The 14,945-nt window shown below is 45.7% G+C and overlaps 1 protein-coding gene across 1 annotated transcript in view; it reads right to left on the reverse strand.

Annotated features, from left to right (window-relative positions):
* The window catches only part of TFEB (transcription factor EB), a 233,842-nt gene that overhangs the window by 44,106 nt on the left and 174,791 nt on the right, over positions 1-14,945 (reverse strand). Inside the window, exons 2-3 of the mRNA XM_078644733.1 lie at positions 13,953-14,193; positions 12,479-12,736 (exon numbers count right to left, since the gene is read on the reverse strand). Coding sequence (XP_078500859.1) covers positions 12,479-12,736; positions 13,953-14,150 — 456 coding nt within the window. The 5' untranslated portion in view covers positions 14,151-14,193. The remainder of the gene's footprint in view (positions 1-12,478; positions 12,737-13,952; positions 14,194-14,945) is intronic.

Raw genomic sequence — 14,945 nt, forward strand, 5'->3', positions numbered from 1 at the left:
TCCACGCAAACCCCACTCCACCCGCATAACATATGCCGCCGCCACCATCCTAGCCCTTAACCCCGGACGCACACCGCGATGCTACGAAGCCGGCCCGGGACGTACCACCGGTCCCTTCGCCTGCCATTCCTGCAAATATACCAGCATCAAGACCCAGACCACATCCACTAACGCCAAAAACAGATCCGACTCTTATCACCTGAAGTGCATTCTGCTAAACACCCGCTCGATCCACAGACACACCACTGAACTCTGGGATCTACTGAGCACTACATCACCGGACATCGCCTTCCTTACCGAAACATGGATGAACGCGTCATCAACACCCGACATCGCCATAGCCATCCCGGACAACTACAAAATCATCCGAAAAGACCGCACCATCCAAACAGGAGGAGGCATCGCCATCGTCCATAAGAACACCATCAAAATCACGACCAACTCAGACGATAACCTCACAACCGCCGAACACCTCCACTTCCAGATCCACACCGACCCTAGGACCACACTTAGAGGCACCCTCATCTACAGACCTCCAGGAACCCGTAAACAATTCAGCGAAGACATCACTGACTTCATTAGTCCACATGCCCTCGCATCTGAGAACTACATACTACTAGGAGACCTCAACTTCCACCTGGAAAAGAAGAACGACAGCAACACCACCACCCTTCTTGACAACCTGGCCAATCTCGGCCTCAAACAACTTGTCGACACCCCCACCCACGTAGCCGGACATACGCTCGACCCAATCTTCTCCTCCAGCAAACATATCTCCTTTGATCACACCACAGCCCTCCATTGGACGGACCACAGTTGTGTTCACTTCAGCTACAAAACCACCTTGACCCACAACCCCCCACAACCTATTCCCAGAAGGAAATGGAACAAAATCACCACCGACCAACTCCTCACATCGCTCAACCAAAACCCACCCGCCCTCTCATCGGACCCAAATGAAGCGGCCATCAAACTCAAACAATGGATCACTCACAGCGCTGACGAATTAGCACCCTTGAAAATCCATCGCACCAAACAAGACAGCAAAAAGGCCCCTTGGTTCAACGATGACCTCAAGAAATCCAAAAAGCTATGCCGTACTCTCGAGAAAACATGGAGAAAAAACCCAACCACCAACAACATGTCCACCCTCAAGGCAGCCACCCGCAAGCACCACCAGCTGATTCGATCCACCAAGAAATCTGCATTCAAGAATCGACTCGACAACAACGTCCATAACAGCAAGGAACTATTCAACATCGTCAAAGAATTCACCAACCCCACCGCAGCCTCAAACGACATCACTCCCTCCCAAAACCTCTGCGACTCGTTATCCTCCTTCTTCTACAACAAAATTGCAGACATTCATAAAAGTTTCGGAAACAGCTCCAACGAACAATACTCTCCACCCCCCTCAGAACCCAAACCGCCCTCTAACAACCTCAGCACCTGGAACCCAATTTCCACTGAAGACACCATCCGCCTGATGAACTCCATCCATTCTGGCTCGCCAACCGACCCATGCCCCCACCACATCTTCAACAAAGCTGATTCCATCATCGCACCCCATCTCCGTGATGTCATCAACTGCTCCTTCAACTCTGCTACCTTCCCAGAAAGCTGGAAACATGCCGAAGTCAGCGCCCTCCTGAAAAAACCAACTGCAGACCCCTCCGAACTTAAAAACTACCGCCCCATATCCCTCCTCCCATTCCCGGCCAAAGTCATTGAGAAAGCCGTCAACAGCCAACTCGCCGCCTTCCTCGAATCCAACAACTCCCTCGATCCCTCACAGTCCGGCTTTCGAGCCAAACACAGCACCGAAACCGCCCTCATCGCTGCAACAGACGACATCCGAAAACTAATGGACAACGGAGAAACAGCGGCCCTCATTCTACTCGACCTCTCCGCCGCCTTCGACACGGTATGCCACAGCATCCTCATACAACGTCTCAACAACATCGGCATACAAGGAAAAGCCTTGGACTGGATCACCTCGTTCCTAGCGGGGATAACTCAGAAAGTCCGACTTCCCCCGTTCAGATCAGAGGCAACAGAAGTCATCTGCGGTGTACCACAAGGATCATCACTCAGTCCCACCCTCTTCAACGTTTACATGAGTCCACTCGCTTCCATCGCGCGTCAACACAACCTTAACATCATATCCTACGCTGACGACACCCAGCTGATCCTTTCCCTTACCAAAGACCCCAACACCGCCAAAACCAATCTTCACGAAGGCATGAAAGAAGTAGCCGTCTGGATGAAAAACAGCCGCCTAAAACTCAACTCAGACAAAACGGAAGTGCTCATCCTAGGATCATCCCCCTCTGCCTGGGACGACTCATGGTGGCCTGCGGATCTGGGCTCAGCACCCATACCCACAGACCACGCACGTAACCTTGGCTTCATCCTAGACTCCTCACTCTCGATGAACAAACAAGTCAACGCAGTCTCATCCTCCTGCTTCAACGTACTTCGTATGCTCAAAAGAATCTTCCATTGGATCCCCACCGAAACAAGAAAGACTGTCACCCACGCACTGGTTACGAGTCGACTAGACTACGGAAACACCCTCTACGCCGGAATCACAGCCAAATTACAGAAAAAACTCCAACGCATCCAAAACGCTTCAGCGAGACTCATTCTGGACATCCCTCGCCAAGATCACATCACCGGCCACCTGAAAGACCTCCATTGGCTTCCCGTCAACAAGAGAATAACATTCCGTCTCCTCACCCACGCACACAAGGCCCTCTACAAACTAGGACCCGAATGCCTCAACACTCGACTATCCTTCTACACACCCACCCGCCAACTAAGATCCTCCAACCTAGGCCTCGCCGCAGTTCCGCGTATCCAAAGATCCACCATGGGAGGTAGATCCTTCTCCTACTTGGCGGCCAAGACCTGGAACTCACTCCCCACTCACCTCCGCCTTACACAGAACCACATCCCCTTCAGAAAAGAACTCAAAACCTGGCTATTCGATAAATAATAATCCCCCTCCCCAAGCGCCTTGAGACCCTCTGGGTGAGTAGTGCGCTATATAAATCCTTGAACTTGAACTTGAATTAGGTATTCTACTGTGTTAAAATGTTAATTACAGACCTGAGATGAGGCATGGCATTGGTACCTGTGTTCCGATGGAGTGGTGAGGGTGTGTTCTCAGTCAGGTGGTATTGAGATATGTTGAACCTCCTGTTATATTAGGGTCCATGTCAGCTATCAGTTATTTGTAAGTACAGGATACAACTCTCGTTCTATTTGTCCCTTTGATAAAAACTTGTGTGTTTCCCACGTTTCCAACTGAGGAGGGTTGGGGGGTTGAGGCAGATTTCTGAGAGGTAAATGAAAGGTGGAGTTGTCTATTTTTTGGGGAAATGTCCAAAATATGTTGTTCAGTTCTGAAGTCAATTTGCTTTGTCTTTACAGTTGTTATCCCTGCTTCATTCCATGTCGCCGGTTAATTTAGCCAAGTGGACACCACATTTGATACTTCCCTCAGGTATCCGTCCAGACTCATGAGGCACCGGACCATGGGGCGGAAGTGTGCTTGTCCCACATGGCATTGACAGCTGGTCCTGAAACAGATCTAGCTGAACCGTTCAGGGGTGCATACACCCTGTGAAGAGGCTCACACATACAAGCCTAAACCTGGCATGCATGGAGACCCGCACCGCTTCCCAAATGGCATCCATCAATTCTGGGCGCAGGTCCTTCATCCACCTTCCTCCAAGCGTTTCCAGTTCTGTTTTGGTGTTGTTCCTTACTGCTGCACATACTAATGTGAACATCTTCCTACCACTTCCCAGGCACAGTGAAATCCCTGTAATCTCGCCCACTAGGGGTGCTTTGCAGCTAAGTCCGTTTTGTTACCCCAGTAAGGATTTAAATGTTAAACATTGGCCCTGTGGTATTCTCTTTTCATTATAAATTTTAAATAAGTGGGTGTAGCTCACATTGTACAGATCTCCGCAGCCCCAGCAGCCAGCCATACCCCGACTATACTGCTCTAATTATTTCCAAAGAGTGCAACGCCGGTTGCTTTTTTCAGAAACCTATGCATTATTGCCGAGCTGTCTGCAGGCTCCCAGACTTGAGGTTTCACAATTCCTTGCTCCCAATACCATTTCATTTGGGACCAAGGTGCTCTCAATCATTCTGCCCTCTTCTGATGTTATCTGTGCTGTCTAGTGGGTCGCCCACTGCAACTGTACCATCACATAATGCAGTTCAAGGTTCAGGACTCTCACAACACTCTTTGCTCGCAATGTAGAGTCTAGGTAGCACCACTTTTCTGAAACCAGACCCCATACTTTATTCAGTGAGCAAAGAACGGAGGTCTTCCAATACGGACAAGAGACTGCACACTGGTACATTTGGGAATACCTACATCAGCCTTGGCAGCATTATTTTTTCTGAAAGCAGCACTTTCTCAGCAACAGACAGTGATAACCACCTCCAGAAGCCAACTGAACGCTTAGAGGACTCCAGCATTCTAGATACCTTGCCTTCGAGCTCGTCTTTGGGTTGGTGGTGTATATGATCCCCCAGGCGGCTTGGATGTAGAGGATTAGATCTTATCGCTTGTGTATGTGTGAATTATTCAATACCATCAAGAACAGCCGTGAATTACACCGACTGACCAATAATCCTGAGACCTGCCGAACTGGTGGATCACTGCCATGGTAAGATATAGATCTATTCCAGCATAACTTTTATATAAAGCTACACCATCTGCATACAATAAAATGCTGTGCTTAAAGCCAACCAGTGTAATTCCCCTAATATGTCAGTGCACTCTTACAATGTTAGCTAGAGGTCCTGATGCGAATGCAAACAATGTGGGGGATGAATGACATTACTGTCTCATTCCTCTTCCAAGTACTCACTGCATATGGATTGTGTGCTCAAGCTAAATTCATCCTGTTATTGACTCTCCAAATGTCATGCATCTAAGTACACTGAATAGGTAATTCCAACTAACCACATCAAAAGCCTTTTCCATTTCTAAAAAACGCCACAACAGATACTGTAGGTACTTCTCAGATACAGCGGTCATAAATGAAAAAACTTACTTAAATTAGAGGAGGTGTTTCTGCCAAGTACAAACCCATTCTGATCTGGAAGTACCAAAGTCGAAAGAACCTGTTGTTTTTGAGTTGCAATCACTTTCCCCAGAATCTTCAAATCTAGGACAGTGGTTGAAGTGTACCTATATCTAGGATATCTTTGTCTGGTTTGGGCAGATCCAAAATCACTTCCTTGATTGTTCATGACAAGCCGGCTCCCATCTTGGCTGCCTCACACACCTCCTTTATAAAAGAGGCTAATATGCTATTGTATGCGCTGTAAGTCTGTGTGTGGACTACAGTGTGGCCATTTCTTTACAGTAACATCACAGGTTGTCTAAAGTTGTCTTCTCTCAATAGCCTTGCAGTAAACTCCCCACGACATGTTCTCTGGAATTGAAGAATTGGTGCCCCTCGATGATAGATGCATAATTCATACAACAAATTAATAAAGGCGGTAGGGCCTTCATTCTAGGCAGACACCGCTGTAAGGTCTTGGCCCTCATAATTTTATCCTCAAGTTTTGGTGCCTCCCCATTGAGCACCACACTTATTCTTCACACGGCTTTGATAAATGACCTGCTTATTCCCACCGTAAATGCCTCCCACTCAATACATGTTTATAAACAACAAGGGTGCCCCAATGGATCAGCACAGGACGTCGGGGAACATAATCATTTAAGACAACAGTGGTCCCATGCACAAATTATTAACAGAAAAATGAATATAGACAAGATTGATCTATATTGGTTTTGACATGTCCAGCCGGACAGAGGTCGTAATCTTTACTTGATCAATGATAAAAGAGCAAAAAATTCCTTCAACAATTCACCGTAGTGGGGCACAAGCCTGTACCCAAGCACATACAGGTAATTACAGTTAACAGAAGAAAGGAACAAAGCGGGGCTATTAGGCAAAAACTGAGGATTTCTGTGAATTACAGTGAGACAGAAAATTCATGAGGCACCTTTACACATACATAGTACATAATATACGCTTCGTATGTATTTAGGCGTTTCGATCCCGCTATTAAATCATGGGGATCATCATCAGGATAATTGGATGATTGCAATCTCAGGGAGGAACACACCCCGACTGACCCGGGCCCCTCCTCGAATCTCACGCGATCGAATTGACGCGTCTTAGAAAGCCCCCGTAACTGGGCAACTTCACCTACCAATTCTCTCTGACTCGCATAATCGAGTACGCCAGGGTAATTCTCCCTAGGCAACAGAGGCTAATAATTATTAGGCTTCATCCAATTGTCCTGATGATGATCCCCATGATTTAATAGCGGGATCGAAACGCCGTCGACCTCAGTGTGCACCCTATACAAAACGTATATTATGTACTATGTATGTGTAAAGGTGCCTCATGAATTTTCTGTCTCACTGTAATTAACAGAAATCCTCAGTTTTTGCCTAATAGCCCTGCTTTGTTCCTTTCTTCTATTAACTGTAATTACCTGTATGTGCTTGGGTTCAGGCTTGTGCCCCACTACGGTGAATTGTTGAAGGAATTTTTTTGCTCTTTTATCATTGATCAAGTAAAGATTACGACCTCTGTCCGGCTGGACATGTCAAAACCAATATAGATCAATCTTGTCTATATTCATTTTTCTGTTCATAATTTGTGCATGGGACCACTGTTGTCTTAAATAATCCCACTCAATACAGACATCACCCACAGTTCCTGAACTTTCCAAGGATCACAGAAAGTTTAACTTTCAATAATGAGTCTACATGATGGGTCAATCTTGAAAAACAACATGCTGAAAGGTTTTACCCCTTAATGCTAAACTGTGGGGTGTCTTAAATTTGCAAGATCTTGTTGTGTGGTGTATTATGTCTCCAGGCAGCCTCCCCTAATAAATGAGAGCTGGGCCTGTGGCCTTTTCTATCTATGCTATTGAGAGCTTGATCCTGTCTGCTAGACCACTTTATGGAAAGAAGACAAAGATCGTAGCTAGACCTGCCACCTTAGAAGAAGAACAGGGTTAGTGCCAATATGAGGACATTTTTGAAAGTTTTGGTACAGGCTTTTTTCATTCCGTTAGAGTCTTTCCTTTCACACGCCTGTTCAGCTGGATTTACAAAGCTTTTGACTAAAGGTTTGAAAGAAAATACCAGGAAACAGATGATGTGTATTCTCGAAATCCATGACACTCTTTCTAAGCATGGATTTTCACGAGTGGACTCGATCATATATACCAGATTTGAAAATCTTAAATTCAATGCAGAGGCTAAAACAGACAAGCATTGACAAAGCCAATAGGTTCTCGCCTATGCAAAATCTATTGGCTTTGCCAATATGTTTTAGCCATGTTGTACACCAGCATGGCTAAAAGTTAGTGGATAAAGAAGAGTGGGTGGAGTGCAGTGTTGTAAAGTGGTGTAGAGTAGAGTTGAGTGGTGTGGTGTGAAGTGGAGTGGCATGCAGTGGTGTGGAGTTGTGTAGAGTGGTGTGGGGTGTCATGGAGGGAGAATAGTTTTGTAGTGTAGAATGGTGTAGAGAGGAGTATAGTGTTAGAGAGTGGAGTGGGATAGTGTGTTGTGGAGTGGTGTAAAGCAGAGTGGAGTGGTGTAGAGGGTGTTGCATAGATTGTTGTAGAGTGGAGTGGCGTAGAGTAGGGTACAGTGGCATAGAGTGTCAGAGTGGAGAGGCACAGAGTGGAGTGGAGTAGAGTAAAGTAGCATGGAATGGCATAGAGGAAGTTGTGTAGCGTGGAATAGAGTTTAATGGAGTAGAGTGTCATATGGTAGTGTTGTAGAGTGGAATGTCTTAGAGTGAAGTGGCGTACAGTACAGTGGTGCAGAGTAGGTTGGCTGAGGGTGCAGTGGTGTAGAGTACAGTAGCGTAGAGTGCATTGGTTTTGAGTAAAGTGGTGTAGAGTGCATTGGCGTTCTCTGGGGTCTGTGCAATTATGGGGAAGGTGTGAAATCTTTGTAATAAATGTTGCAACTATACTTCAATATCCCAAATCGGGTACACAAACACCAGGTACTTGAAAGTTCACAAATACCAGGTGTTGACCTTCAAGGGAAATGAAGTTGGACAGTGAAACTTACTCTTGAATGGTGGTGGTGGGTAAAGCCTGGGCTTAAACTTGGAGTGTTTTGTGGCCAAGGCTATTCTTGGAGGGTGCTGTAGGGGATACATCGAGTCCAGGCAGTATATGTATCACTCACCATAAATATAGTGTTCAATCATCATTGTTCTTTTAGGAAAGGAAATAAGAGGTTTAATTACAATTCACAAAATTGTAAAGTAGTAGTGGCAATTGACATTTTTATTAAAAGTATCCAGGCTATTCTGTCATTCATTGTGTTTATTTTACATTCAATTAGCAATGGTAAAATTAGCAACTATATTTTAATGGACAAAGTCTGCTCACAGACTAGTTCTGATCTCACAGTTTGGTACCTGGTTTCAGTCTTTGTATTGTTGCCTGTGGCTTCAGGGATGCCTAAAACGGGGAACACCCTCTTCCACCTGGTCGGTTTGCATCAACCTAACCGTCTCAGGAGAAAGAACGGCAGTCACAGGATGAAGCAGAAGTCAATAAGTGACAGTGACTCGTGGCAGGAGGTGCTGCTCAAACCGGGGCTCAGGTGGCTGCTCGCAGGAAGGGGCATGCAGCAAAGCTGCAGGGTGCAGGTACACAGGTCTGCAGGGCCTTCGTGTCACTTGAATAAAAAGGTGATGGAGGTTTATGAACCTGGTTGGTTCCTCACCTCATCAGTACCACATGGGGAGCAAGTGTGCAGCTATGCAGGGCGCATGCTCATGGACCATACAATGTCTGTGTCAGAAGATGAACAGCATTGACAGTGGCAACCAGCAATAGATAACACAGCAACGGCAACAAGAGCATAACTAGGGTGGAGACTCTCTTCTCAGGCAGGACAGCAGGTAGAAGCTCCCTCTCTAGGCGGCTTGGCATTGGCAGAGGTCAGGCACCACTCTAGCCTGAGTGTCACTTGAAACAAGTCGAACGCCTTCCCTCTATATATACACCCCACTGTTACAGACTGCCAAGCCGCAGTTGGGACAGGCCTTCGCTGGGAAACCCTTACGTTCCAATGTTTTGGAATAAAGGTCTACCACATGGAGGCAGAGCTGACGGGAGTGCAACATCAGGACAACACCCATGGCTCTGCGTCGCGCCGTTCAGTTTTGGCTCGCCCTACCCATGTCAGTCATGAGTAGGCTCGCCCTGAAAGATAATTCATACCTCTGCTACTCTTCTATTCACATTTCTCCAATCTGTTTCCCCAAATCCCTTTCCAATTAAATGGATAGTTCGTAGGCGGGGGTGGGGGGCTGGGGGGACAGCACTGGGGAAACCGCCTCAAATCTACTCAGTTATGACCTGCTACACAGCTTTTACCACAGAGAGCTGGAAGTCAATCTACCCAATCTGGTACAAGGCACCTGTCACTACTTGTACCTACTGCCCTAACCATTAGCATAGCTGTAGTCTGAGCATGGGCACAGCAAAAAGGTTTAATGCTTTGGATGGTTCCAAGATTCCCAGCGGAGTCCAGGACCCTGTTTAACAATGTGTCACAATCACACACAGCACACATCAGGAGACTCATAACTGGTCTCTTCTGTACATGAAACCATAGCAGGTCTACCAGAACATTAAAAAGATAAGTAGGTTGTCAGAGGACACTATACCATAATACTTTCGACCCAACTGGATATTTTTACATAGAACGGTTTTCAAGAAATTGTTATTCGGAATCAGGCTGCAGAAATACACGTTTACACATTCAGTATAGCTTGATAAACTGAGCTACTAAATCAAATGTATTCAATGTGCAAAAAGCTTTAAGAAAATAACTTCCAGTTTTCAAATGGTGAGACACTTGTCTAACTATCTGAATATTGGAAGTTCCCTGAGGAGTGGAATCTTTGTAGGTTTGATACAAAGATTGTTGCTGAGATGCTGAACTATCTGGCATGTTTTTTCCGACTGTGCTGGATTACAAAGCGGAAACTATTTAATTTGTGCTACCTATAATGCACACTATGTTACTCCATTGTGTCCAAAGGTGTCAGGAAACAAGTCAGCACCGATAAATAAAACTGGACAGCACACAAGATGGGGACGACAGATTTTGGAGAAGTAGACGACCAGGTTGAGAGTGAAGAAGAAATGAACTTCATGAAGAAGAAGTCCTAATTTAAAAATGCAATCTGTGAAAGACAGAAAGAGAGACAGGGAGGATTGGAATGGACCAAAAGAGATTAAAGCTGGATGAGAACTAGGAGGTACGAAGAAGGGACTGCTGTTCTGCAGTCTCAACCAGGACAAACAGACAACATGGGAAATGAGTCAGGAGAAACCTAAGAGGAAATGACCTTCATGAGTCACAATATTCGGGGAATGGCCGGCTCTGTTACACTGGGAGTATACACAGCCACAGAGATATGGTCAGCCTTTATGTGGAAGTAGGAACTTTTCTATGTGCAATAAACAACTCAGTGTAGGTTTGACTCGTCATCTGTCACAGCGAATATGAGGAGCGGTGAGAAATGGGCCTCTGACATGTCTTGTCAAGACTTCCCAACTGAAACACCAGGAACAACCGAAACAACTTCACTGATGAGAGGCAACATTTTCTAATGACTTCTTTTTGCAGTGCAAATACTGACTGAGCCCAGCACCAGGCACCGCCTGATGATCTAGGCAGCAGGAATATGGAACCAGTGTTTGGTGACCTGCTAAGCCATGGCTGCCGGGCAAGTTTCTGGTGTTAAAAATATACTTGTGAATGGTCCAACGAGGAACCGGTTTCAAACTGCTACCACGGGGTGATTGTGAGGCTAAGGGGTATAAAAAGGTACCCATTTTAGATCCATTAATTCTCAAGGGGAGGGATCCATGACTCACTGGTCTCTGAAGCAGTCTTTGGAAAGCCTAGTCACGGTTTCGGAGAACGGGATATTACCTTCAGACAGTGAACTCACCTCTCTCTAACCCTCACATGATTCATTTTACACTTCCTGTTAACACCTTCGCTGCGGCGGCTATTCCGCCGCAGCGCTAAGGGGGCGGGGGGCCGCGCGGCGCGCCCATGCTGGTGACGGAACCGCTCCGTCACCAGCCTCGGTTGAGCTGTGCTCATGACAGAGCGGTTCCGTCATGGCCCCGCCCGCTCAATAGAACGTGCCGCGCAGGCGCTAAATCAGCGCCGCGCAGGCGCGTCGGGCGGGCCATGACGTAACCGCTCCGTCATCAGCACAGCGCCACCGCGGCTGATGACGGAGCGGTTCCGTCATCAGCACGGAAAAGGTTAAACGTTTTATATCCATTCTGGTGCAAGTCCTATAGTTCCAACCAAAGCCACTGTTCAACTATCAACAGCTGCAAGACCCTGCTCTGTACTACTCATGACAAGCCAGGGATCTGCCATTCCTAGAATGCACACAAATAGCCATGGACCAAAAGGCCATTCATTCAAGGTTTGACCTCAAAACTCTGGAGGCAAAGACAAAGTCAAATACATTTTCTTTAGCGCATATACAGTGAGAGCAACCTCTATGCATCTAGTCAAAGTGTCACACTCTCAACACAATTTCCTTGAAGACATGTTGCCTCTCAAAGTAGACGTATCTGCTCTACTATTTGTGTGCTTCCCTTTTTGCTTTTCAAGTCTAGGATGCATGCATTTCTTGCTAGGCAATTAGTGGTAAATGTTTCCACGTTTGTTATTTATTAACATATACTGTTTATATCCCAGTTTCTGGAGTCCTGTTGACGTTCATAGGCTACCTAGCCTGTTATGTGATTCTTGCTTGTGCAGTTGTTGCAGAAGAGCTCCGCAACAGTGATCGCCACTGAAGTCTCTATACAGTTTTTACCAAATGGCCGTCTCCCCAAGCGAGGTATACCTGCTTATGACAGTAAACAACTTTGCCACCTCTTCCTTTGCTCAGTTTGTGAGATGAGTTTTCTAGTTTAGAAAACTACTAGAAAGCATTATACTATAGCTCTTCTCTCCATTGTATTACACCCACAATGCCTTGCACTACACCCCCAAGGCTTCTACCTATCGATTCTGACCTGCTTTAGAAGTCCACATCCTATAAAAACAACCTTTCCATTTAGGAACGCTGGTGCTGGCCCTGCTTTGCTTCAAACCTTTACAAAGTTTTAGGATTTCTCGGTGTCTTTTGTCATTGGTGACGGTTGTGAGTTACAAGTTGGCTGTTGGTCTTCAAATAAGTTCTTGTAGATGCTTTCTGCTCACTCTCAACCCATGCTCTCCATGCCACCCTTGTCACACCCTCTTGTGTTCTTTTAGATGCTTCCAGCTCGCTCTCAACGCCTGCTCTCCGTGCCACCCTTGTTGCCCATCACACACCCTCTTGCCCTGGCTGTTGCTCCTTACCTCTCTCTCCGGGTTGGAACAGATGTTCAGCATTGCCATGGGACTGTTGGGGGTGCTATTGCCAGTTGAGGATGAGATCACTCGGCTGCTTCTTCCTCCAGGCGAGACCGGGGCAGTGGGTGGTTTCGGTGAAGGCCTCAAGGAACTCACATGGGATGCAAACTTGTTCCCATATGTATCGGACAAAAAGTCCCTAACCTTTTTGTCCCGGGACTGCTGCAGATGGTAGGTAGTTGGATTCTCCAGGTGAGACTGCACCTATGAGATGAGAAATAAATTCAAGAGTGTTGGAAGAAATGATAGAAGGATGGAGAAGGTGATAACAGATAAGAAGGAAAAAGAGATGCAGGAAAGACAGCACAGAAGAACTAAACATGTGATAGAGATGGAGCAAAGGAGGACGCAATGGTGAATGCAATTTTTAAAAAAGGAAGGAGATATAGTGTTGACATTTATAAACAACAGACTAAGAAAGAAGAGCAAGATGGTCTTTGAGGCAGAGTCACGATATTTAAAGCATGCAAAAAAACTAATGATGACTGAAACCTATGTATTTTAAGGTAGACAGTTTAAAACAAGATGAGAGCAAGAAAAGGACAAAGGAAAACCCATTGGAAAAAGAAATGGAAGAAAATACGTAGGAAAGATGAAATCGAGTAAGAGGGAGAGTAAGGTAAGAGAAGTCAGTAATAAAAGGGAATAGCAGATGATAGTGAGGAAGGAAGGAAAGCAGTTAGGACAGATGGAAAGAAGAGAGGACTATGTTGGCCTCACCGTCTCAAGTTGTTAAACTACTCCTACACTGCCCTGACCAGCTTCCCTAGAGCTCCCAGAGCACCTCCTCGTACACACCTTTCACCGTTTTCTACTAGAATCCATAATCCAGATAAAACTGACTACCACCACCCACACTGCTCTCCACTGAAATACAAATTAGCTTGCAGATAAGAGCACCCCACTTTACCAGAAACACTCACCAGGCTCCAATATGCTCCCAAGCAACACTGCAAACCAGTAAAATTCACCGAAAACGCCCTCTGCATATATTTACCAGTATTCTGGAACAGCATTTGGCTCACTTACAGCCAAGAAACAAGCCACTTCAATCTGCAAGTTTCCCAAAAACAACTTCCTACTTACTTTATATCTTTGAAAATCACAAGAAGTTCCTGGCACCCTACAACTCACTTGAACACCCTACCAGCCCCCATTGTTCACTACACCACAACTTGCACCTTCCCATGCATCTTCCCTAAAATATAATGCTGCAGCCTTTTTGCTTATCGTGCCCCCTCCTGCAACTACTTATCATTGTGATACTTTTAGTAAAGTACTACGAATACCCTGGTGTGCATGAAGACAATTTTATAGAACATTTCAAGTAAAAAAAAAGTCTAGATGAGAAAGGCTAGCAGAGAGATCAGAAAATGGTTGGCTGTCCAGAGAGAGTCCAGAGCAGCACTAGTGCAGTCACCTTGAGGATCTCCACAGGCACAGGCGGCGGGGCCTGGTAGTTGATCGGAGTGCTGATTGCAGGTGACGATGCCATGGGCACATGATGTTGCTGCTGCAGGTAGTGCATCTGCTGCTGCATCTGCATGCGCTCCCGCTGCTCCTCCTGCTGAGCCTGCTCGCGCATTAACTGCATCCTCAGCCCGATCCGGGACGCCATGGTGCAGGTGGGAATGGGTTGCTTTGGCCTAGGTGTGCACAGTCTATAAAAGAAAGACACTATTAATGGAATGCAAACTCTCCCACTGGACCTTTTGCAAGTGTCACAAACAAATCCTCCATTACATCACACTGGAAGCAACATATGACGATTCTCTTGGAGACCCACTTGCAGTTGATTTAGCAGCATTCGTAGTTCCGCATTGTTCACATTGGTGAATAAATTATCAGTACAAGCAAGTGAACCGTGTTGACAGGTATATGCTCACGAATGTTGCACTTACATTAAGGGGGTTTATAGTACAGTGCATGTTTTCCTTTCGTTTACACTAAGCCCTTTTAATGAATACACATACTTTAGTACATAGACCTAGCAGCAGTGGCTTTGGTAACAATTTGCCCTCTGTGAATTTTGCTATATCCTCGTATTCTGACTCCATTAATGTACGTTGAAAGCATATTTTATATCTGTATGAAAATATTTGAATTTGACACAATACTAGTGCCAGGTAATGATTTTTGTAATTTTGAACGTAAAACAGAGTTGTCCAACAAGTACTGTTTTTCCTTACAAAGGTTTCGAAAATCCTAGATTTTGGGTCAAAAAAATGATGGACGAAACATTTATGACTATATGACAACTATAACGAAACACTTATAACTATATGATGGTCGTCTGACAGGATATCGGACCAAAACATGGTGTGGACAGAACATTGTGTCAAAAATATCAAGTGCCAAAATATGGAGAAAGGAAGTGCAAATAGGTAAGTATAGATTTACCATTCTTAATGCC

Source organism: Lissotriton helveticus, chromosome 5_1 (assembly GCF_964261635.1).
Source record: "Lissotriton helveticus chromosome 5_1, aLisHel1.1, whole genome shotgun sequence".
NCBI lineage: Eukaryota > Metazoa > Chordata > Amphibia > Caudata > Salamandridae > Lissotriton > Lissotriton helveticus.